The following is a 24,717-nucleotide window of genomic DNA, read 5'->3' on the forward strand; positions in this document are numbered from 1 at the left end:
AAGGGATCCAAGGAAACCTGCCAATCTCCTGAGGCCAGGCCTGCGGGGGGCGGGGCGGGGAGTTCCTGCCGCACTCCCATCCACCCCCCATGTTGTGCCTCTCCCTGCAGACGGTAAATATTGGTGTTGTGACTTCATTAATAAAGGCTTCTGTGAGCCTGAAAAACATGGAATCAGGATGAACTATTTTCTGAGCTGCGGGCTTGCCAGGTTTGCTAATTTGGGAGTTTTTGGGCCCTCTCCAGGGAACAAACCAAAGTCTCTCTCGAAGAGACACAGATGCAGCCGAGAAGAGAAGAAGACGAGGACTGCTGCTCCCTTCCCTCCCCCAACGGCTCCTCCCACCTGGGGAGCAGGGGCCCTGCAGAGGGTGAGGACCCACGGACACTAGCTTGCTGGTGGCCTCCGCATGCAGGCACTGCGTGGCCAGGCCTTCCCCGAGGGGGCCCAGGTCAGCCACTCCCCTCAGCTGGGCTGGCCTCCTGGGCCCTGCAGAACTCGTGGGCTGAGGTATCATGAACACCTGTAGGAGCTCCAAATTGTGCGCAGCTGAAGTAGAGGGAGCTCAGGGGGCCTGTTCTGAACCTTGGTGGCCTCATCCACACCTTCACCTTCGGGGACTGATCTTTGCATATCCTCTTGTCCGTGGAACTTTCCAGGACTCATCCCCACGGCCTTCGCAGCAGTACAGCTCACGCTCCTAGCATTTCTGCACTTGGTTTGCACCAACTCCTCCTCACACGTGCTGGGACGGCTTCCCGGGAGGTATCAAGGCGCCCTGGCTAAGTGAACCAGGCTCTGTCCAGAGGGAACCGGCCAAGGCCCACAGGCCTCTGCTATAGCCCCGCTCCAGGGCATCCCTGCAGGCAAGGGGAGAGGAGGGGAGGGGCGGCCAGCAGGCTGAGTGGTGCAGGCCCAGCCAGCTTTCCTGTCAGACGGGCGCTGCCAAGGCGGAGCCAGACATCGGAACAGGTTTAACCAATTACCCGAGCGCCCCATCTGCTGTCTAGGGTGTGTGTGAGGGTGAGTGCATGTGAGGGTGTTTGGAGTGTCTGGGAGGGCTGTGGGCGTGCGCGTGAGTGTGACTGTGTGGGTGCCTGTGGGCGTTCGGCTGTGCATGTGTGCGGCTGTGCACGTGTGCCGTCTGTGGCTGCGTGGCCCGGTCATGCCCCCTCATTTCTTCAAAGCTGTGGCTACGGCTTACAGTCTTCCTGTCCCCCAGATCTTGGGGTCTGCATGGACAACCCACCTAGCATCCCAGCCTCTCATTCCCTCATCTCCCCCTCACCACCCTCTCTCAGGGATGATCAGAGCCCAGAATGGGGCCTTCTCTCAAATCACACATTCAGATGTCTTCCCGTCGAACCCTGAGCTCTTCCCATTCGCTGGCTCGCTCCTTTCCCTCTGCGGCAGTGTGGCACCTTGTGGGGGCCCCTAGGCCACAGCCCCGTCTGCTCTTTCCGACACACCCGTGTCCCACTATTCCTTGGTTGCACCTGTCTGGCAGAATTGAAACCCTGCTTGAACCTGCTTCTTCACCCGCCCGTGCAGTTGAGTCCATGAGGACAGCAGCCAGGTGTGCGGGATGGCGCCCCTCGATGTTTCAGGTCCCAGCCTCAGCTGAGGCCTTGCACTGTTGAAAAGTCCTCTGCTGCCCTCCCTCCAAACCTCTCTTCCCCCTGACTGAGCAGAGGGCCTTACTCCCACCTTCAGAGACAGTCCTGGAAGGGGACACCTTTGCATCGGTCAGATGGTACCTTCAAATAGAGCACTTGGAGAGTTTACTACAGGAACAATTAAATTTTGGGGAACCCACAGGGATGGTGCAGTACCCCAGAGCTGGTAACAATGGGGAGCCCATATGGCCCTGAGGCCTGAAGAGGAAGGACCAGCGGCAGCTACTGGAATCTGGAGGAGTTGGCTGGAGAGGGCCCCCAGTAGGAGCTGTAACCTTCGGTACAGAGAGGCCCAGAGATGGCAGGAGGGACAAGGAGGGAAAAATCCCCCAGTGTCACTCCTCCAATCCCCCAGTTTCCTGCTGGGACTCCTGGTGGTGGAAGCCAGCCAGCCAGCCCTTAGCTTCCAGGGACAGAGCAGGTGGACAGACACAGAGTAGATCTGGAGGGGCGGGGGCTCCTTACCCTCAACCCCACGCTGCCTGCAGCCAGCCCATCTTCTCCACCTGCCTCCTGTAACCACCCGCCACTTTCTCTCCTTCTGGCCCAGGAGAACCCCACCCCTAACCCCCACCTCCAACCTGGGCTTCAGAGTCTCCCCGCCTGGAGCAGCTCACTGCTAGGCTGTTCTTCCTCTTTCTGCGACAGTCTCTTCTGATTCTTGCCTGAGGGTCCACCTTCTAAGCACCCCCTCAGCTCCATGTCACAATGCCCCACTTCTGCCCACCAGCTAAATTTCATGAAGGAATTAGCTACGCCGGCCATCCACGGGAGTCCTACTGATTTCTCAACCTGTGAAGATCTGTCTTTTGCCCTGACCACATCCCACTGAGGCCCTTCTCTCTGGGTCCTCCATGGGGCCCGCCTTGGTCCGTGTCTCCCTTCACCTGTCTGCCTCAGTGAGGTACGTGGAAGCCCCTTCTACCTGGAGCACTCCCATCAATGTCCTCTGGAATACCATGCCCTCCCTGCCTTCCTCGCCTCTTGCCTTGGTGTGCTGGGGCCCCACGACAAAGCACCTCAGACTGAGTGGCTTCGACAACCAAAATTTATTCCCTCCCAGCACCGGAGGCTGCCAGCCCGAGGTCAGGGGTTGGCAGGATGGGTTTCTTCTGAAGCCTCTCTCCTTGGCCTGTGGACGGCGCCTTCGTCTTCACAGGAGCTTCTTCCTGTAGCGTGGCTGCATCCCAATCTCCTCTTCTTAAAAGGACATCAGTCATTTTGGATTCTCATTTGGATGAGAGCCCACCTTAATAACCACATTTTAACTTAATTACTTCTGTAAAGACCCTGTCTCCAAAGACAATCACATTCTGAGGCACGAGGCACTGGGACTTCAACAGATGACTTCTGGAGGATGCAGTTCAGCCCTGACATATCCCTTGTGGCTGAGCTTCCTCGTCTCTGCCCAGGCCTCAGAGGTGGGGCTCCTCAGGGCTCCGTTCCAGTCCTCCTCTTCTCACCCCACCTCCTTCGCCTGGGTGGCCATCTCTGCTCCTCCAGCTCCAGATGCTCCCTAGACATGGATAACAGACACATCCACATTTCCCATCCCTACCTGTCTCCTGACCTCCCGACCAGCAATTCCTCATCTCTTGGTGTCCACCTGGTTATCTCCCAGGAGCCTCTGATGCCTTGGAAATTGGAATGCATCCCCTTTCCTGTGGGTTTGTTCTTCCTTCTCTGTGCCTTAGCTCAGAAATGGCCCCTTCTCTGCTGCCTACGGCAGGAACCTACGGTCATCCCTTACTTCTCTCTGCCACCCTCACGGAGAGCTGAGCAGTCCTAAATCTTCACTTCTCTCCTTCCCCATCCCCATCCCCACCCCCATCCCCACCACATGGCTCAGGCCCCATCTTCCTTACCATGACCGCCGCAGGGCCCCCTCACCCAGTCTCCCCAACAGCCTCACTGTGTCCATTCCACCCGCCACTCTGCAGCCAGGTCACTCCACTTCTCTACTTAAAGCCTCAAGGGGGGGCTCTCTGCTGGCTTTGGCCCGGCAGCACCTGGCCACACCGCCGCTCCTGGGTCTCCTCTCTATTCTCTAATGACATTGAGCTGCTTCAGGGCCCTGCAGTACTGTCCCTCCTCTGTCATGCTAACATGTGAAGAGGAGGAGAACCAGCATCCGTTGGCCTGGGATGGTGGGCTGGCCCCTTCCCTCACTTCCCCATGGGTTTACATGGGGTCTTCTAGGAGAGGGTCTGGTGGTCTGGGGCCTGTCTGTCCATTTGTCCATCTTCTCTTTTCCTTTGCTCTCTTCTCCACCGATCCCTAAGGCCCAGGGAACTGGGGTGGGCCCCAGATTCTTGCTGTGGCTGAGGAGGTGTCCTCGTGCGGAAGGGAAGGAGCGACTGGCCTTGGCCTTAGGCAAGGCTGCCAACGGCTGCCTCAGTGTGAGGGGTGGAGAGTGAACACTTTTCAGCCACTGCCCGGAGAGACTCTCGGTTCTTCAGGGAAGGGTGGACATGCAGGGGTGAGGCCTTGGAGGAAGTAGCTGAGGCATTCCTGTTTTGGGAGCTAATTGGTGGCAGAGGGATGGCCAAGATGGTAGAAGCTGCAGCAGCTTTCGGGAACTGAGGGAGCTATGAAAATGAGGCTAGGTCCCTGGGGCATCAGGAAGGGTCACTTATCGTGGCACCCATCCCCTCACATTCTGACTCTCCTTCTAACCGTGGCCTGAGTGAGAGGAGGGAGGTCCGATGGGCCAGGCAGCGGGGGATGGGGCAGGGGAGGCCACATTCCTGGAGTGTTAATGATCTCTGGTCTGGGCAGGAGCTGAGCCCCCAAACCAGCTAAAAACAACAAACAGCTTCCAGGAGGGATTTGTGTCTGTCCTGAGAGTCAAGGATTTCCGCCTGACCGGATGGAGGCTGTGGCCTGTGGAGCTCTTAGCAAAGAAATTCCCCAGAGACCAGCATCCTCCTGGCCCAGAGGCATCACTTTGAGAACAGCCCTCTCCCCTATCCCTTTCTCTCCTCGCTCTCTAGTGGGGAAGGGTCCAGCACCCAGGAGGGGAGGCAGGCCCTTCCCCACACACCTGGGAGCGGGAAGAGGAGTCTGGGTGCATTCCTCCTCCAGCTTCCATCCTTACAACAGTCCAGCGAGTGATGCTGTTCTTGACATTTTATAAATAAGGACACCAAGGCTCAGTTACAGTAGATGTCAATAAACGTCTGACCAAATTGATAGGTGAATAAAGGAAGTGTCTGGCTGGAAGCTCCAGTCACGCTGGGCCGAGCTGCAGCTGGAACTGGGGTCTATCTGAACCCAACCAGGACGGCTTTCCACCTCCCTGCCTGCTTCTCTCTGCAGGGCTGGACTTGAGAACTCTGGGGGCTGCCTGGAAGAAGAGGAACCATTGCTATCAGGAGATGCCCAAGTCTTAGCCCCAAGGGATAGTGGAGGAGTTAAGGGGCAGACCTCTCAGGGCTGGTACCATACACACTGCAGCCATGAAGCACCTTTCCACTTGGCTCAAACCTTCCCTCCCTGGGAGGCCTCTCCTGGCCCCAGGTGGTCCAGGAATAACCCCCTCCGGTCTCCCAGCCTCATCGATATAAACAGTATGGGAATCTACCAAAAGTCTTATTTACTCACGTTCCTCGAGGGCGGGCTCCTTAGTGAGTGCTCAATAACAGCTCTGTAAGGGGATTCCTGCAGAATTTCACCCTCCTGTGCCCTCACATGGTCTCCATCCTTTCCTCTTCCCTTCCCTCTGGGCCTCCCAGCTGGCCTGATCCAGCCTGGAACCTAGGTCTGCACCTTCCTTGGGGGGTCTTCCCACAAAATCCTCAGGCAGTCCTTCCCTTTTCCCACTGGGTTCCATACACCACTCCCCTTCCCACCCACAATTCACAAAACCACACCCTGACGCTTTAAATCCTGTATTTATTGCCTGAAGCTCATTAGTATTACACAAATCACATAGATTGAGAAATTTTCTGAGAAGGTTAAAAAGACACTGCAAAGGCCCCTGGGAGTGGCTGAGGCTTGCGTGTGGGGGCCTCACTCTCACTAGGCCAGGCTTGAAGATCACCCTGGGTCTGTCTATGGGCCTTTTTCCTTCTCTAGGCTCCTGCCCTTCTCCCAGGCCAGAGGCCAGAACACGAAATAAGTTGGCTCATAACCAGGAGTGAAAGGGGTCCGTCGGCCAGCGTGACTCCATGGCCAGCTTGACATCTTGCTCCCTGCACCCTCACATTGCTGTCTGGAAATGGAAGAAGGGCATCCCCAAGCCTGAGGGAATGTTTGAAGTGATCAGCGGAGGGCCAGGCAGGGACACCAGGGATGGAAGACCACTGCAGGTGTGGGTTGTGTTCTGGCACAGCTGGCCAGCCCTGCCCTGACTGTGGGTCCAGGCTCAGCCTCCGCCCCAGGCATGAACCAATCTGCGCCTCAGGTCTCCCTTCCTCTGGCCTCAGCAGAGTGGGGCATGGGTGCTGGGTGAAGGTTTCCCTTCATGGGGCTTTCCAAAGCCAGACCAGGGCCTACTGGCATAGCCCACTGTCCCTCTGTCACCCTCACCCTGGGCTATCTGGATCCTTTGCCACTGCACCGCCACAGAAGCAGACCCCTTGGCTCACCTGAAGCTGCATTTGGGAGCATGACAGAAATCATCCAGGAGACAAAGCAAATAAATTACGAGATGCTGAGGCTCCAGGCTGGGCTAGGGCACCCATCTCTGCCAGGCCTCCGGCAGGCGCAGGCTCGGGGAGGGGCGGTGGGGAGGCAGTTTTGGTCCCAAGATAAAGTGCACGAGGATAAGAGCCTATGATAGGTAGGAGCAAGGTGAGCCTGAAGTGAGCTTTTCAAAAGAGGACCCAGACATGCCAGCCCTAGTCCAGGCCTAGAGACCCGCATAGTGCAACAGTCACTGGCATATTCACATTATGGTGTGATTGGCTCAAAAAGGCCTGGCCCTCCAACACCATGGCACCTCCACTCCCCCGCTGTTTTGTCCTCCAGGTTTGTCCCCCTCCTCACGGGCAGCAGGTGGGCTGCCCCTCAGGGCAATGTGCTGCAGAGCCAGCTGGTGGGCACCAGGGGCTGTCAGAGAGGCAACGGCCATGCCCACAGAAGACCCGCCTCAGCACACTTCCGCTGCCCTAAGATGCCGCCCTGCACCAGCCTCTTCCTACACATGAAGGTTCACCTCTGGCCTAAATCTCCCCTGAGGTGGAGTCCCCGGGGGAGGGAGGCTCAGGGCTGCAGGTGGAGGCTTCCATCCTAGGTGGGGTCAGGAGGGGGCCGCACTCAGGCTGGAGCTTCCCCCTGGTTTGGGCCTTTCAGATGAGGCGCCACCCTGCTCACACCCTCCCCAGGCTCTGCTTCCCTCTGTACAGCTCGCTCTTCCTTCCTGGTCTGCAAATGGCAGGGAGATGGGAGCCAGCAGCAAGGGGCCTCTGAGGCTGCAGAGTGAGAGGCGACACGCAGGTATGGCCCCACCATCAGGCCCAGGCATCTATGTCACCTCCTCCTCCAACTGTAAAGTGTTTGGCAAAGGTCAACTGCTCCCGGGATATGGGGTCACATACAGAAGGCAAGGTCCAGGTTCTGAGGCCAACCGCTGGTCCAAAGGGGCCTGCACCCTTCCCAGTCCAGAGTCCACACTGGGGACATGCCCAGGATGACCAGCATCTGAGCAGGACAGGCAAAGATGAGGTCTTGCTGGAGGAGCCAGTGGGAACCCCTTGATCCAGTCTTCTGGTTTCAGACAGGGAGTGGAGGCTCAGAGAAGGGAATGAACTTGTCCGACATCTCAATGCTATTTAGTGCCAGAGCCAGGGCCCACTGCTCCTCGGTTGATGCTGCTTCTCTGATAGGTGTCTAAGGAGCTGGCCTAGGCTTTCTCAGGCATGAGACCTTCCTGCTTAGAAAGGGATGGGATGGGGCAGGCAGCCTTGGTGGCTGGAGAAGCTCCCCAGAAGGCAGCCAGCCCAGTTCCAGCCCCACTCTCAGCCCGAGTACCCAGCATCCAGCCTGGGGCCTGGAAGGAGGATCTTCTTGAAGAAGCCAAGCGCAGGTCCACGGTTCCTGCCAAGCACCATTCCTTCTTGGGGCTTCCTGCCTGGAGCTGGGGTCGCTTCAGGGGCCCTGAATCAGTGAGAGCTCCACAAAGGGGGACTCTAGCTCCAGGGTCACCCAGTTTCACTCAGAGGGACTGGTTCTGCAGCTCTGGAATGGATGTGGCCTGGCTACATTCAGAGCCAGCTGCCCACAGAATCTTGCAGAGGACTCCAGTGCTCCCTGATTCCCTGGGCCACTTCCTGAGGACCTAGTCACGGCTAGTTCATCCTGTGGGGTGCAGACCACCTTCTCTCCCCTCCCCACGCCAGCCTAGGGAGTCATCTGGGCTGGTCATTGTAATATCCTAAATTTATCAGCCTGGCCACCAAACCAACCCAACCCCAGGCCTAATCTGGCTCCCCCCACCTGTCCTCCTGCCACTTCTGGTCAGCTGAAACTAAGGCTCAGATTTGATTCTGATAAAAAATAAAAATAAAAAAGAAACCAAAGTATAAAAGGATTCTAATTCTACCCCATGGGCACTCTACAATTTTTCAGCTTCACACATAATTGTGCTGAGTGGAATTCTGACAACCCCACGTAAGGCCCAGAAATGCACTTGATTATTTTTTTGTAGGAAATGTGTTAGAACTCCTCTCTCTATGTTAAAATGTGAATGGTCAGTCTCCCTCCACTGCAGGTGAAGCACTCTCCCAGGGGGCCCAGGACTGCTGGGGTCGGCGTGCTGCTCCCTGCAGGTGCAGCCGTGAGTCTACAGCCCTGCCCCTCAGCTCCCCGGCTGCACAGTGCTCCATCCCCAGGCCGCTGACCACACTCACAGCCCCTTGTTGTACACCACTGTCCGGCTGCTCGTGGCCTGGGCTATCTCCGGCTCTAACTGGGATGTTTCAATCTGCAGAGAGAGAATAGAGAGGAAAAGTGGGGGAGTGGGAAGGGGCAAATAGTGGGGCTGGGAGCTGCAGTGAGGACCACCCTGGGCTCCAGAGCCCTGCCCCTCTGCACCCCCATGTCCACCCCAGCCAGGGCTCACGTGCCCTACCTAGTGACACATCTTCCTTCTCCACTGCCCTCCTGCCACGGGGCTCAGAGCATCCCTTCCAGCCCAGACCCAGCCTCTTTCTTTTGACGGTGTGTCCACGTGGGTGGACATCCTACACATTGGCCTCTGAGTTCTGCATCTCCCTCACCTCCAAGAACCATGTCTGCCGCACTGCAGACCCCCCACAGCCCCCCACAGGGCCATCCCCTGGACCTGATCACCACCCAGGGCTGCCCCACCTCCTTCCATCCAAACGCCACCCTCCTGGGCTCCTCAGTCCCCTGTCTTTCTAGCACCCCACTCACTCCTGCTTCTCTGTTTCCAGTCCCCTAGACCTCAGCACCCACACTCCCACCACTCAGTCTTTCCATCTTCCCCTGCAACCCGGACTCCAGGGGCCATCCCTTCAGCTACTCCCTAGCCCAAGGGTCCCTCCCATGCTGCTGGCAGAAGCCCTGCTTTGGAGAACCCCGCCATGCACCCCACTCCTACTTGAACCTGACCATGTAATGGAGACCCTCAAAATTCCCTGTCCTTGACTTTGGCTGGACCCCCAACCAGTGGACAACCACCCTGCCCCTGCCCCCATAGCCAGGTCAGCTCCCTTGCCCACTCTACAGAGGCAACCGGACACCTGCTCTGCTCTCCTCTCCTCAGCCACCCCAACCCCTGTTCCCACGCATCCCAGGCAGGGGAGACTTCCTCTTATTCAGGGAAAAAGCTGAAGGTGTCAGAGAACCCCTCAGCTTCTCATCATCAAACACGCTGCCTCCCGTGTCCATGCACGGCTTTCCACCTGCCCTCCTCCTACCCCACAGCTGCCATCCCTCCCCTCACAGGACGGGACCCCACCTGGCTCCACCTCCCCTGTCCACTCCGGGGTCCCCTCCTGGGTCATCCTCCCTCTCTCCCACTTTTGCCCATTAGTGTTCCACACACAGGAACCTTCTCTGATGACACCTCCCCTTCATCCCGAGGCAGGCCCAGCTACTACCTGGTCTCTCTCCTCCCCAGCAGCTACGTTTCTTTAAAAAACTTAGTCTACACTGGCTGTGTCCACCTCCTTCCCTCCCACTGACTTTTCAACCCACAATAAATCTGGCTTCTGTTCTCACCACACTCCAGAAAAATCTCTCTCTCCAAGGTCACTGCCACCCCCAACTTCACGACACCCACTGCATGGTCCTTGGGGTCGTTGGGGCTGGGCCTGGCTGGACCCTCTTCTCTGCACATGCCCTGGGTTACCCCCACACCAGAGTTCTCCAGCCTTATTTCTCCCTGGAGCCTCAGGTTCACAGCCGTCTGCCTGCCAGACTTTGCTGTGGACGTCTCACAGGCGCCTGAACTTAACCCACCTGAAATGGAACTGAACCCGCCCTCTCCCCCAGGCCCACTCAGCTCTCCATCTCGGGAATGACACTGCCATCCAGTGATGCTCTGCCCAAAGACTCTGGGGCCTCTTTGCGTCCTCTCCCCATCCCTCCCCGCAAGGTCTCATCCAGCCCAGTCCGTCCCCAACCACAGCCAGTGCTGGCCTTCTAAACTGCAAGTCTTCCTATGCCTCTCTTCACTGTGAAATGGCTCCATGGCACCCTGATCCTCAGGGATCAAGTCAGACTCCTGTACCACCCTGCCCCTTAGACTGGAGACACAGGGCACATGGACTGATTTTGGTTCCTGGCACACCCTGGGCTCTGTCCCCACTCCAGTCTTTGCCTGAGTTGTCCAGAGATGTCCCGTCCTACTTCCATTCCTGCCCCCACTCTGCTCTCCCGTCTTCAGCTCATCATCTTTCTTGTCTCAGCTTTAGACACCTTCCCTCCCCCAGGCTGGGCGTGGCCACTTCTGTGGCCCCCATAGCTCCCTGAACTTCTCATATCCCCACCTCTCCACATTAGATCACAAGCTCCCTGAGGCAGCGGGCGTGCGGATCTGGCTCGCCCCTGCGTTCTCAAAGCCTAGCACAATGCTGGTCCACGGTAGGTGCTCCCTCAGTGTGGAATATATGGGCAGAAAGAAAAGAGCCAGTAAGCACTGGAAGACGGGATCCCCCTGGAGGTACCACATCAGCCCCGATGGGCTTTATCTCCAGGGACTGAGCCCATGGGGATGCCTGAACCCCTAACTTGAGGGGGGCAGGTGAGAAAGACACTACCACAGTGAGAAGGTCCCCGCCAGACATTTGCCCTGGACAGAGTCAAGGAGGCACCAGGCCTCTTGCAACGTAGGTTGGTTGAACTTGGTTCTAGGCACCTGCCATATGTCAAGATATGGCAACCCTGGGAAGTGGGCAGAAGGTGGTACAGGCCGGCCTGGCCTTCGGAGAGCTCTGTCACATCCGGGCTGTGCACACTGGAGTCCACACAAGAGGGAGTGTGGTGAGGACTAGAGCTGGTGGGCACAGTGGGAGAAGAGGGGACCCTTCCTCTGTAGTCCCTGGTGCCCCATTACCCAAGTCTGGTCACCCGAGAGGGCCAAACAGAAGAGAGCTAAGCTGAGGGCCCAGGCCTCTTCCCCACCCCCTCTTCTCAAACCACCTTCTCCCACCCTACCCCTGCCACCCCCAGTCCCCTCCACCCTGCCGGCTCCCCTCGTCCCCACGCTGCCACTGACACAATGCACAGCGCCCACGCTTAAAAATCTAAATGCTTTTGAAAATGTTTAACCTAGTTAGACAAATTAGCAAAAATTTGTGCAAAACAATTTAGGTATTTAAAATATTCAATGTTTTTAAAAAACTGGAAAACTGTTCTTAGCTTTCAGCTGCAAAAACCAACAAAATATAACATCCCAGCAATCTTACCATGAGGTGTAACATAACCCTTCGGGAAAGCTGTTAAACAGCTACTGAGGCATCCTGGGAAATAGCACTTCATTTATTCAAATGCACATATGTCAGGCTTTTGCACCATATGTCATTCCAAGCTATTTACAGTAATAATTAAATCTTAATCAACGTTTAACCTCTGTAAAATGTTTGAAGAATCCTAATCACCCTTCAGACTGCACTAATGAAGGAGAAATATATAAACATAAAAGGAAAATGATGCATAGATATCACGCTGGAAAGAACAGTAATTGCAAAATTGTATTTCTTTTAAATATAATCAGTAAATGATGTAAAGTAAGCCAAGGAGTATTTTAAGTTAAGACATCTTGGATGTCAGAGGTGTGAGCAGCTAATTTTGTTCTGCTACCCATAACAGATGTAGCATATTTTATTTTAGTGCCATTATTAGCAACTTCCCATGCCGGCTTTCACTGAAGCACTGAGGCCCACATTAAAATCAGAGAGGCTGCTCAGCACCACCGTGGAGGACCATGGCCCAGGGCCACGGCCCACTGTGCCCACTCCCTAGAGCATGCTGGCCCGGGGGAGACCGAGGCCTCCTCCTCCTGGTATCCCGTCTCCCCTGGGCTCCCCACCACACACAGGGCAGCAGGTAGGAGCAGGGGGAGATGCAGCGGGTGGGAAGGCTCCTGGGGGAGATGGCTGAGGGATCAGGAATGGGGGCCCCGGGACAGAGCTGGCATCCTAGGCTTCCTCTCTCATTTCAAGTCAATCCACCCTCATGTCAGCAGATGTTGATGGTCGCCAACTCCAGACACCCAGGCTGGGTACACAGAGGAGGACAAGACCAGTTCATGCCCTCAAGAAGCTTAAAGTCTAGAGAGGAGTTGGCTGGTGAAAGCAGATGGAGTCCGGAGAGACAAGCAGAGTGCCATGGCAACTGGGGAGGGGCTGGGAGTTCCAATGTATTGATGAGGCAACAAGGAAGAAAGACTTCTCAGAGGAGGTAAGCCAGGAAGAGAATGGAGAATTTTGATCAGAAAGGGCAGGCCAAGCTTGCTGGGTGAAGAAAAAAGTATTAGCTAGCTAGCACGGCCTGTGTCAGGGAGGTAGGACAATGTTGGACATGGAAACGTGGCAGGAAATGGAGGTGCGGCTGGGACAGGCAGAATCTTGTATGCTACATGAAGGTGTCAGCATTTTCTCTGAGGGCAACAGGGAGCCACAGAAGGACTTTGAGCAGGAGTGGACCATAACCCAGACTCTGTTTTTATTTTTATTTTTTCTTGAGATAGGATCTCGCTCTGTCACCCAGGCTGGAGTGCAGTAGTGTGATTGCAGCTCACTGCAGCCTGGAATTCCTGGGCTCAAGCCATCCTCTTGCCTCAGCCTCCTGAGTAGCTAGGACTACAGGCATGTGCCACCATGCCTGGCTAAGTTTTAAATTGTTTTAAAATTTTTTATAGAGACAGGGTCTTGCTATGTTGCCCAGGCTGATCTTCAACTCTCGGCCTCAAATGATCCTCCACCTTAGCCTTTCAAAGTGTTGGGATTACAGGCGTGAGCCACTGTGCCTGGCCTTAGACTGTCTTAGAAAGGTCTCTCTTGGGATGCTGGGTGTGAAGGATGGACTGGAGGGGTAAGGAGGGGGTGGGGAGGCCTCCTGGGGAGCATCTGTGGGAATCAGAGAAGTGCCAGGTCCTGCCCTATGATGCTGTGAGTGGGGGTAGACAGGAGGAGCCTTTCTGAAGATGAAATCCACAGTTGATGACCAATTCCACGTGGGGGTGAGAAGGAGGTGTTGAGGATGACTGTGCGTTGGATGACTCCTAATTCTAGCTCAGGAGCTGGGGTGGCTGGTGACGCCATTCTCAGAGGGAGGGAATATGGGAGGGGATGGGCCAGGGTTGGGGGTGGTAGGCTCAGGGTGGCCACAGTGAGTCTGGGGTGCCAGTGTGTTCCCCAGGTGGAGAGGCCCAGAGGCAGATGGGTCCAGGGCTCTGGAGCTCTGGGCAGAAGAAAGCACCCGGGATGTGTGAGCATAGCCAGAGCCTTTAGAGTGGAGGAGCTCACCCAGGGAAGCAGATGGAGGGGTGGGTGCCAAGGCCTGGGGAATAGGCACACTTGAAGGGCAAGTGAAGGGAACAAGCCCGTGATGGTGGCCTTGGGGAACCAGCCCAAGGAGCGGACGCAATGACAGAGGGTGCTTTAAACACTGAGCAGCCATGAGCGTCAGACAGTTTTCTGAGACTTGTCCCAATGAGGGCTGAGAGGCTTTGGTCTTGGCAACTGGATTTCAGTGACTCCCTGGGGTCCACGTTGCATGACCCCCACCTCGTGCTGATCCTGGTTCACAGCCTCTCACTGTATCCCAGGCCAACTCAACTGGTCATTTGTTAGGACTCCTCCAGCTCTCTGGTCATGGCCAGGTGTTGGGTCAATGGCTACCACTGAGTTGCCTGCTCACCTATACGTGATGTTTCCTCCCCATCCACCAAAAACTAAGTGTCTCCCCTTGAAGACCACCTCTCTGAGGTAAGTGTGGGGCCAAGTTTCCTCCAGGGCACCACATCCAGGGTCTTGCCTGGCAGTGGCCTCTGGACCCATGGGTAAGTGAAAGTGACTCAGGTCTGAGCAAGGGCAATAGAGTATCCCTCCTGCTACCCAGCCAGCTCCCCCGCAAAGAAGGCCACAGCCCCAGGGTAGTGGGTTGAGGGGCAGGGACTTGGCTGTGACCACAAACTGGCTCTGACGGGCCTTCTCTGGGGATAAGGCCACAAGGAGTGGCCACAGGGAGAAGAAGTGGCCCAGCCCCAGGCAGCCAGCTAAGGGCAGGCTGGAATCCGTGGCCCGTCTCTTCCATCTGGCAGGCTCCTCCCCGGGCACCCGAGAGCCAGTCAGCAGGGGTTCCCGAGGGAGGGGGTGCCTGGGATGGAAAACCAAAGCCCTGAAGGGCAGGGGCTGCAGGGACCATGGAGCACTGACTGATGGTCGCCCCCGCCACAGAAGTGGGCTGCCAGGATCACCCTGCCCTGCCATGAAGGAAGCAGTGCCACCTTGCTAGCACTCCCTGACTCCCAGGCAGAACCTGCACACCAGCTCCCAGCCAGCCTCCTCAGGATATGCCCCTCCCCGTATCAGAGTGCCACCCCATCCTCCCCACCCCACTCAGACCTTGCTGACCCTCCAGGAGATATTCCCAGACATGGAGCATCCTATTCAGCATCTCCCCAGCCTCCCAGGCACCCTAAGGCCCAGCTAGAACAGCCAAGCACCTTCCCTTGTGGTGTGGGAAGGGTTAACCTTGAGCTATTTGTCTGTCTCTTGGCTCACTGTGGGTGGGGGGCTAGAGTCAGGAATGCATCTGGGGCCACCTCTGCCTCTACAGCCTGGGAGCACACACACACCTGCAGCCAGGCCAGCGGATAGTTTACATATTTGAACCTGGAGCTAAGGTGCGGAGACATAAACAGGAAACTGGATACCCCGCCTGTGCCCCATTCTCCGGGGCTTTTACCTACTACAAAGAACTTCCTCCTCCTGGCCTTTCTTCTGATGGCTTTTCTGCCTCCTTTTCAAAGGCACGGGGCTAGTGGGGGTGGGGTGTTCGGTGTGACCCTGTGACATAGCTCAAAGCCACCACCTGCTCCTGGCCACAGGTCTGGGCTTCTGAGGGTCTGCAGAAGGTGGCGACATTGACACAGGGCCCAAAGCCTATGCAGGCACCTGGCTGACCCTTTGTGCCTGAGACCTCTGCCAGGCCTGGGACCGCTTTGTCCACTGGGCACAACATCCCATCTTACCAGGGCTGGGCAGGCCTCACGTCCTGCTCCGACACACACACATCCAGGCCCCACCTTTGGGAGAGCTATCTTGAGTGTCCTTGGAGGGCAGACACATTAGGCTGGGGCTGGGGAGCAGCTGAGGCCTAAGTCTAGAGCCCTGGACCCCTGAGTTAGGCCTCTGGTGCCAGCTCTGGGCTCCCACTACCTTCTCAGTGAAAGAACCCTCTGCTGGACACTCCAGGCCTTCTGGGACTTTCTCCAGCTCCTTCACCCATCAACTGCTGTCCATTTTCTTTACATTCTAAGTATACACTTTGAGCCTTGAGTCCAGGCTATATTCTGACTCTCTAAGGCTGCCTCCTCCAAGAAGCCTCCCTTGATCTTCTTAGACCAAATCCATTGCGGCTGCCTCTGGTGTCCCCAGCACATGCTTTGATCTCCATCCCATCCCCAGGCAAAGGCTCATTTGCACTCTAAACAGGGGTGATTACAGTAGTCCCCCACCCCACCCCACGGTGAGCCACTCCAGGCAGCTCAGTATCCCTGTGCACTGTGCACAGTAGGTCCTCGGTAACAGTTGAGTTAAATGACACTGAAGTGCCTCTTGGACAAGAATCCTGTCTTACACTTTTCCGGCTCCCTTGTGCTATGTGTACCCAGCAAGTGCTCAGACCACATCCCGCCCCCTACCATTTTGGAGCTTTGCACCATTCCTGGGTGCCCTCTGGTGGACCAATCTCAGAATCATTCTCTGTCCTCTATCATCTCAGTTTTGAGGCCTCAGTTTCCCCACAAGTATGCTGGGAAGATTTTCTAAGATCTCCTGGTGCCAGGATGAGGATTATATCGCAAAATGGATAGGATGGCCCTTTGGAGGCTTAGAAAACCTGTGTGATGCTGTGTAAAGAGGACGGGACCCAGGGTTCCCACACTCAGCCCCAGCCCTGCTCACTCAGCTCACAGGGCTGAGCCTTGCTGCAGGCCAAGCATGCTCCACTTTGCACGTATTAATGCCTTTAATGGAAGCTCTGCACAACCAAGCCTTCTCCCTCCCTGTCCTGGATTCAGCTAGGTGTCATGAAAGGTCCTGGAAAGGAGACCTGCGGGGGAAAGGCTGTCAGGCAGCCCTGCCAAGGTCTGCCATCCGGGCATGTGTGCATGTTCTTGCGTGCACGTGTATGTGTGCGAGCCTGTGTGCACGCGCAGGTTTGGGGTGGGGGTGTGGGGAACAGGCAACATGACAGGTGGCGTTGGCGTTCCTGGGCTCTGAGCGGCTTTGCCATTCCCATCCGTCCCTCCTGGGGGGTCCTGTGGGCAAACTCCAAGAAAGCAGCGGGCGGGGAGGCAGCAGATTTCTGACGGCAAAAATAGCCCACTTTAGAGTTCAGTAGGGACTGATTAAACCAGTAAACGAGAAAAACCCCAAACAAACATCTCCAAGCAAAGTAGGAGATGGATTTGAGACTGGAGGGGAGGAGGCTGCTGCTCTGGGAGACACTGAATACTGCTGTAGACTCAGGAGGGATGCAATGGACCCGAGACATTGTCTCTGGCCTCACATCAACCCTGCAAGAGTGGGAGAAGCAGGGACCAACAAAGTCAAGGTGAACCCAGATGAGCCACGCTCTGTACTAGGTGTTGATGATACAGAGCACCAGTTCTCAGCCACAGGGACACCTTGTGTCAGGGAAGGCAGAAAGGTCTATTGTCCCAAGGGGGAAGATGGAACACAGAAAACACACCACCAGAGCCTACACAGGAGAGGTAAGACAGATCAGCGAGGACTTCCTGGAGGAGGAGCCATTTCTAGAACAGCTTGAATGTGGACTCACATTCCAGCTTATTCCCAACTCTTCTCCATTCTTGGTTGGGGGTCCAAATACTTTCTCAAAGAAAGGGAGATAAGCTGGGGGGACCTTTGCTTCTGGTGGCTTACAGCTTTCTAGCCAGGCTGGTTCATCAAAACCACCATTTTCATCAGGGCTGGTAAGAGGGTGGAGATAGTGGAGGTTCTGGTACCCACTGAGGGTACCCACATTTTCGCCCATACAGGGAGGTATGCCTGTTTCTTAACCCTGAAAGCTGTAAGTGGGAAGGCAGGAAGGAGTATCAGGTGGTTGAGGTTGGCCCTCCTGCCTCATCTACCACATGGGTGTGGCCTCTAAGAGCCACTCTCTGGGGCCAGGACGAGATATGGCTCATAAATCGTGCTGAGGAATGATGGGAAGGCTTTAGCCTTCCTCAGAACATGGCTTCTAATCCCCAGAACCCTCTACAGCTGAGGTGAGTAGGGGCTCAGCTGAGAGGGAGGGACCTGGGGAGTTCCCAGGGCTGACATGGGAGGCTCAGAGCAGGAAGCCCTGGCCCCAGGGGACTCTTAGGCTGTCTTTTCTTCTAGTCAAGGTGCTTGGCAAAAGCTAGAAGGGGGAGGAACAGGTGGTGAGGGTACAGGGGGAGGCCGGTTCTCTGCTGAGGCCTCAGGGAAGGCAGAGGGCAGAGGCCAACAAACCAACAAGACAGCCAGCAGGGAACAGGCCCACAGGAAATAAGCCTCCTGGCCAGTGAACCTCACTCCTGCCCCCAGGGCTCGTGCAACAGCTGAGGCAGGGAAGAGACACATGCTCATAGCCTCCAGCCCCTACAAGGGTGGCCCAGGGCCCTCTCCCCTGCCCGCAGCCCCAGCCAGGAGGCACACTGCCCAATCTCTCATCCCTACCCCAGACCCACAGGTGCAGGGAGGACAAAGGAGCCAGTGAGGGTCTAGGGGCCATAAGACACATTCCCAGGAAGGCCAAGGCCCTGCCCACTCGCCATGCCCAGACCCAGAGGGTGGCTCCCAGAGGGCACACTCTTGCTGCAGGCCGGGCACCTGAGGGGCAGCATGTAACTCAAGGGGACTCACTCAGCCCACTGTCTAGCACCAGGGCCCTGTCTTGAGTTTTCACTTTCCTAATCTTACTGGGAGAAACTTAGTTCTTACAGGAAGAAACTTAGTTCCAACACCTCATCTTCCAGCTGGGGAAACTGAGGTCTTTGAGGTTAAGACCCAAGGTCATATGGAGAGTTGAGGCAGAGGGATGCCAGCCAGAGGGGCACAGGGCAGGCCTTGGGGCCACGGGACGGCCCCTCCACCCCAACATCACCTAGGGACGGGGTCGAGCTCCCCGCTGCCCCCCACTCCCCACACCTCACTCATCCACAGACAAGCCCCACCTTCTGTGGACACATTTCAACCTCACCAAATCAGCTAATTATTGACAGTTGGTGAAGAGGAGATTTCACTTTTTCCTCCTGTTAAACTGCTCCTAATTAGTTCCCTGTCACCACGGCTGGCTCGCCCGCCCGCCGCCCGCCCGTTCACGCAGTAATCCCGCTGCACAGTGCCTCATTAACCTTTTGCTCCTCTCCTGCCGCCTGCCAACAAGATGAAGACAAAAACAGATTGTTGAACAATGGCTCCGGCTTGTATGCGCAGCCCCATTCCCCAGCCCCCGAGCTCCCAGGGGAAGAGTGGGGAAAAGAGAGGGGACTGGGGTGGGGGAGAGCCCCAGAGGAATCAAGGAAAGGAGAAAGAGGCACAAAGAAAGACTGAAGCAGAAACAGAGGCAGGGACGTGGGGAGGGGCCTTGGCCAAGGTAGTGCTTCTTGCTCCAGAGAGACATGAGGTTCATTAAACAGGATTGGAAGTGCTCCCAGGTAGGGAACACCGGCTGTCAGAGTTAGAGGGACATTTGCCACCACCCGCTCCAGCCTCTTGTGGTAGCCAAGCCCATGTTTCCAGACACTGGACCCTGCATATCTCCCTCAAGGGACCTGCGGCCCCAGTGTATGTCTGTGTTGCGGTGGGGAGGACAGAGAGGACCCCATGTGCTTGGAATCCACAGCCCCAATCACCAAAGCGGGCAACGCCAGAAAGGCCACCACAGTCTGGCCCTACCACAAGGGAGACCAGCACCAGCCCCACCTACAGTGGCCCCGGCAAGCTGCAGCGCAGCCTCTGCTTTAGTTCCACCATGCATTAGTTCCACCACAACCTGTGCTGTCACCTGACAGTTCTTGTTTATTGAGTTTTGTCTCCACCACCAGGAGGGAGGTTCGCTGAGACCACAGGGCTCCTACGTGGCCATCCTGGTAACAAGAAAAAGGGGAAAGTGCCCAGGCTTCATGGGGCAGGGAGCAGATTCTGGGTGTGATGGGCCCGTCCCTGTTTGGGGACAGGCTGGTGGGGCAGGCCTACAGCAGTAACCTCCAGATCCACCAGATCCGCCAGGGCAAACCCTGTACTCTCTGCATGGGCAAGAGGACTGGGGTACAGAAGGGAGCCCAAGCCCTGTTCCCCAGTTCTCACAACAACAGGAGGTTCCCTGCCCTACCTGTTGGCCCTTTAGCCTCCCTCCAGCCCCTCTACTACCCAGCCCCTTCCTCGGCTCTGGGTTGGAAAAGACAAACACTTACTCCAAAAGGTCCCTGTGAAAATGCACAGATTTCCTGTGGAGGGGAGGAGGGCTGGGTGAGGGCACTGGGATGTTCCTGCTGATAAATTAGCAGCAAGCAGTCTGCAGCCCAGAAGTGGGCCTCCTCTTTCTATAGTGAGGTGTGGGTGGGCTGGGGAGGATCACAGAATCCTTCTGCCTGGGTACAAAGCCTGCTCCATCGTCACCAACTTTGGATCTTGGACAAGGTACTTAAACTCAATGTGCCTCAGTTTCCTCATTGGTAAACAAGAAGTATTGGTACCTACCTTGGAGAATTCTCAGGATCCAGGCCCCCATTTCTCCACCACAGCCAGGTAGCCCCCTCTACTCACTGGACCCAGGGACTCCACAGAGGCCATGCCTTCCTGCCTTGGACTCTGGGCATTCCTTCCCCATCATTGCCCTCTCTCCAAGCCCCCCCCAACCTCTATCTCACAATTTCTTTGCTGTTCTCCCACACTTCCCCATCCCTGAGCTCAATTCTTTGAACAAAGAAAAAACTGACTACCATGTTGCCTCCTAGACTGCCATGTCTAGCTATGCCACCTAAGTCTCCTCCACTCCTTCTAGTCCTCTCTGCACTCGCCCACTCTGCAGAAAGCCCCTCCTCTTTGAATCGCCCAAGTCCTCAGCTTCCATGAAGCTACTCCATCCGGGTTCTCCCTGTGCCCTTGGCTTTTTCTTCCCCTTCTTGATGGTTTTTATTTCCTCCTATAGTTGACTGCATCCCCTTTCTCAACTTCAACTCCCCCCATGCACTGAAGGTTCCGTATCTCCAGCCAAACTCTCTCCCCAGAACCATCTGCCTGTCTAGGAATCATCTTTTGATGTTCAATGATTTAGACTTAAAGGGCATTAGGAAGACTTAATACAGTAAGGCACACCGAGCTCCCAGCATGCTGCCTGGTCCAATAGATATCTGGCAAATGGTAGCCATTATTATTTGCAATTTGACCCTCAGTACCATTTTAATAGGCAGAAAAGAGCAGACAAAACTCTCCCCCAGGAACTGAAGGAAGGATTGAAGTCCTTGCCTTAATCTCTGGGGTCAGTGAGTTGGAAACTCCACACCAATCACTGCAGGTCAGCCATTCTAGGAACTAGTTCCTAAATTCTATCTCCGAGTCCCCTGATTGATTAATTGGTGTTCCAGTGATTACTTCTGTTGACAACCTTGGTGACTTTTGGCAAGGTTGGGTCAGCCCAAGCAAGTCCAGACTTATTGTGGCAAATTCCACTGGCTTCTGGGACTTGAGACATGATCCCCGTATGGCAGAAGAAGCACCTTGTTAGGGAGAACTGGGAGAGTGAATGGGGAAACAAGGCCCTGTCAGCAAGTTGGCTGAAGGCTTTGGTGCCATGGGTCCCAAGCAGGGCTCCAAATACCCCATAATGCCCAGGCTACTCTGCATCTTGTTGGGATCCGCGTAGTCGAGGAGGGAGCTCTGAAAATCCTGCCTCTACCCTCCCTTCCCAGAGGACAAAGACTTAACATGCAATGACTATCCTCTTCCCAATCTAGAGAAAGAGGCTTGGATTGCAGTAAGAGGGACTCTGGTTAAATATGCAGAAGAAGGCCGGGCGCGGTGGCTCAAACCTACAATCCCAGCACTTTGGGAGGCCGAGACGGGCGGATCACGAGGTCAGGAGTTCGAGACCATCCTGGCTAACACGGTGAAACCCTGTCTCTACTAAAAAAAAAAATACAAAAAAAGCTAGCCGGGCGAGGTGGCTCGCGCCTGTAGTCCCAGCTACTTGGGAGGCTGAGGCAGGAGAATGGCGTAAACCCGGGAGGCGGAGCTTGCAGTGAGCTGAGATCCGGCCACTGCACTCCAGCCTGGGCGACAGAGCAAGACTCCGTCTCAAAAAAAAAAAAAAAAAAAGCATAAGAACTAACTCCCACGTCTATTTGAAGTAGGCATGTGGGGAGGGGGGAGCCTGGGCTTTGACCTGCAGCATCTGTGAGACCAGGGTGGCTCACTTTTCCATCACTGCTTTGCAGCCAGAGCTGGAGGCCTGGGTGGGTGAATGGTAGCCATCTCCCCATTATATGCCCCAGAGGAACACCTGCCAAAGACCTACAGCACTTCTAGACCCTTCCACACCACAGTGCAGCCCCCAGCTTCCTCTTCTCTTGGCTGTCCCAAGGTAGGTAAGGTGGTTGTCTAGGGAGAGAAATTCAGTCACAGGAAACGATCAGATGTAGCACCTCCTAGGGGCCTGGACTTGGAGTGTGGACCTCTGGTGTTTCTTCTCCTATCGGCACCTGGCTTCTGCAACCTTGGGCTGGTCCCATGGCTTTTCTGGGCCACCATTTGCCCAGCACAGCCAGGAGCAAGGTAAACTTGATGGCCTTGAAAATCTTTCTAGCTAGGAGGGTCTCTGATTCCGCATCATGTGTTGTCTTTGCCCTGGGTCCCTTCTCTGTGCAGGCAGGTGGAGTTATGACAGCTGCAGGAAGCGCAGAGGTACCTACAAGCACATGGGTGACTCTGGCCCTGGTCTAGGACCCTGGGCTCAGGCTGATAGCACAGACAGATGCAATGGCTTCGGGGAGTGCTGGACTGGGACAGGGATGTCAGAGATCACTGAGAAATACCCGCCCTTCCCTCTTCAGGGCTCCTAGGTAACCCAGAGCCCATGGCTCCATTTGGAGTCCCAGGCTTCAGCTTTCCCAGGGTGGGAGGTGGGGGAAGGAGCATCCCAGCACCCATGACAAGGCTGGGCCCTGTGGGCATGAGATGAGGTCCTGCTGGCTTTAGTCCTGGTGTGCCTTGAATGGTGGCTCCCAAGACAGGAGCCCCAATCCCACAGAGTCTCCTCCTCAAACTCTGGGGCTCTGGAAGGAAGCCACCCCATTTCTCGCTTTCCAGGGACAGTGAGGCCTAAGGCGGGTCACCCCCTCCTCCTGCTCTAAGAGCCTGGGTCTCCAGCCCTCGCAGCCCCGACACCCCCGGCCTCTTGTTTTCACTTCCCTGACTTGTCTCCAGGAACCCTCACCTCTCCCCAACCTGTCTTGGGGCCCTGCCTGAAGCAGGTCCGTGGTGAAATCACAGTTTCAGAAGCACCACAGCCCCCACCTTCTTGTTAGCTCAGTGCAGACACCTTGGCCCTTTTGGGTCCTCCCCCTCAGCTTAGCTCCCACCTTCACTCCAACCCAGCGTGGATCCCGTGGTCCTCTGCTCCTCCGTGCTGTCACCCATCTCTCAGCCCCCCCCACCCCTAACCTGACAGAACCCCAGCAGAAAGGATCTGTGGCCCTCCCTGTACTGGCCCATAGCACCTCCTGGTGAACGGGCCCCAGTCACACCCCCAGACCACGTGCTGCTCAGCCTCCCTCACCTCTCATTTTCCCCTGGATGTCTCATCCCTTCTCTGTGTCCTCAGACTTCTGACCTCCCGCCCCTTCCCCACCCTGCTCTCTCCTCTCTACTCAGTCACAAGAACACAGGAGCCACTGGAACAACTTCTTCAATTTCCCCACCCCGAACCCTGCCCCCAGCAGCATCTTCCTCCCACCCCACTCCTCTTCCACCTACTGAAGTGGGGAGGGGTCTCCCCATGCCAAGGCTGATCCCCTCGTCTGTGCTCTGGTCCCCCCTCCTCTTCATGGACTTTCCCAACATCGTCCTCTCAGTGTCCTCAACATCTCTCCTGGTACCTTCCCTACTGCATTGACCAAGCCCCTGTCTCTCCCATTTTTAAACAAGGACAGATACGTAAATAAAAGCCCCTCCTGATCCCACATCTTGTTGTGGCTATGGACCTGTCTTTCTCATTTTTTCCCCTCACCTGTCACTTGGGTCCCTTCTTTGGGGACAGGGTTTGACTATGTTGCCTGAGACACCAATGGATACTCTGTAATCTCACAGAGTGTGACCTCTCGGGAGGGTCTGACCCTGCGGATGCCCACCCACCCTGATCACACATGGCCCGGCTCTGCCCTCACCACCCTGGCTGCTTGTCCTTGGACCCCGCCAGAGCGGGGGCCTCACCCACCACCCTCGATTCTAGCACTGTTGTCATGCCGGGAGCCTCTACTTCTATCCCTCCAGCCCAGGCGTCTCTCCTCATTCCAGACCCACAGCCAACATCCCACAGGCTCCTCAACCCTGCATGTCCATCCAACTGACCCGCTGCCCTCCCTTGAACCTGCCCCTGCCTGGCTCCATCTCATTAAGCACCTACATCTGCCTGGTCATTCAAAACCAGAAAGTCAGCACACATCCTCCGGCTCCCGATTCCTCCCACCACATACAGCTCTTCATTGAATCCCAAAGAAGCCGCCTCCTGACTCCCTCTTTAGGGACCCACTTCTCTCCATGCCCATTGCCAAAGCCTGGTCTAAGCCACCATCACCGCTCACTGGATGCCTGCCATAGCCTCCTGATGGTTCCTTCTCCAGAGCTCCAACCCAGCCCCACGCGGCAGCACAGGGGCCGCTCAGAATCAGGAATCTGTGTTCTGCCTTGCACAGCCCTTAGGAGGATATTCACCCTCTCTGTTCTGGCTTCCAAGCTCCCAACACCACCCAGCCCCAGCCCCTCATTCCCGGGCCACATCACCTTGCTGCACTCCCTGGTCGCGCTGCAGACTTTGGTCAGCTCTTGGACATGGCATGTGCTGCCTTACCTCAGAAACTTCACACCAGGTGTCCGCAGACCTCACATCTCCCCCCGCCACCCCTTTTCATCTGGCCAACTCCAGCCACACTCCCAGTCCCAGTGAAATGTCACTTCCCTCTAGGCTCAGTTTGGTCTGCTGTCTCCTTCCACACCCAGTGGAGCTTCTCCCACCCTAACGCTCCTGGCTCATCATCTCCTGGCCTCTGTTTAATCACCCTGTTGACTGCGTGACCCCCACTCTGAGGGCCAGAGCCTGGGCCAGCCTCATTTACGGTTCCAGCCCCAGCGCCTAG

At 56.2% G+C, this 24,717-nt stretch overlaps 1 protein-coding gene across 18 annotated transcripts in view; it reads right to left on the minus strand.

The window, feature by feature from the left end:
• Nucleotides 1–2,747: 2,747 nt before the first annotated feature.
• SFXN5 (sideroflexin 5) overlaps nt 2,748–24,717 on the minus strand; it is a 133,387-nt gene continuing 111,417 nt past the window's right edge. For 8 of the 18 annotated variants that reach the window (XR_004054304.1, XR_004054293.1, XR_004054292.1 and 5 more), the window contains one exon: nt 8,579–8,601. Coding sequence is in view for 7 of the 18 variants with exons in the window: in XM_030920995.1 (XP_030776855.1) it covers nt 3,108–3,192; nt 8,528–8,601 (159 nt within the window). In the remaining 11 variants the exon portion in view is untranslated. Of the gene's footprint in view, nt 3,193–5,550; nt 8,602–24,717 lie in introns of those variants that run through there. The other 10 variants (XR_004054306.1, XR_004054302.1, XM_010361955.1 and 7 more) reach the window with 3 other exon arrangements.

The sequence above is a fragment of the Rhinopithecus roxellana genome, chromosome 17, assembly GCF_007565055.1.
Source record: "Rhinopithecus roxellana isolate Shanxi Qingling chromosome 17, ASM756505v1, whole genome shotgun sequence".
Lineage (NCBI taxonomy): Eukaryota > Metazoa > Chordata > Mammalia > Primates > Cercopithecidae > Rhinopithecus > Rhinopithecus roxellana.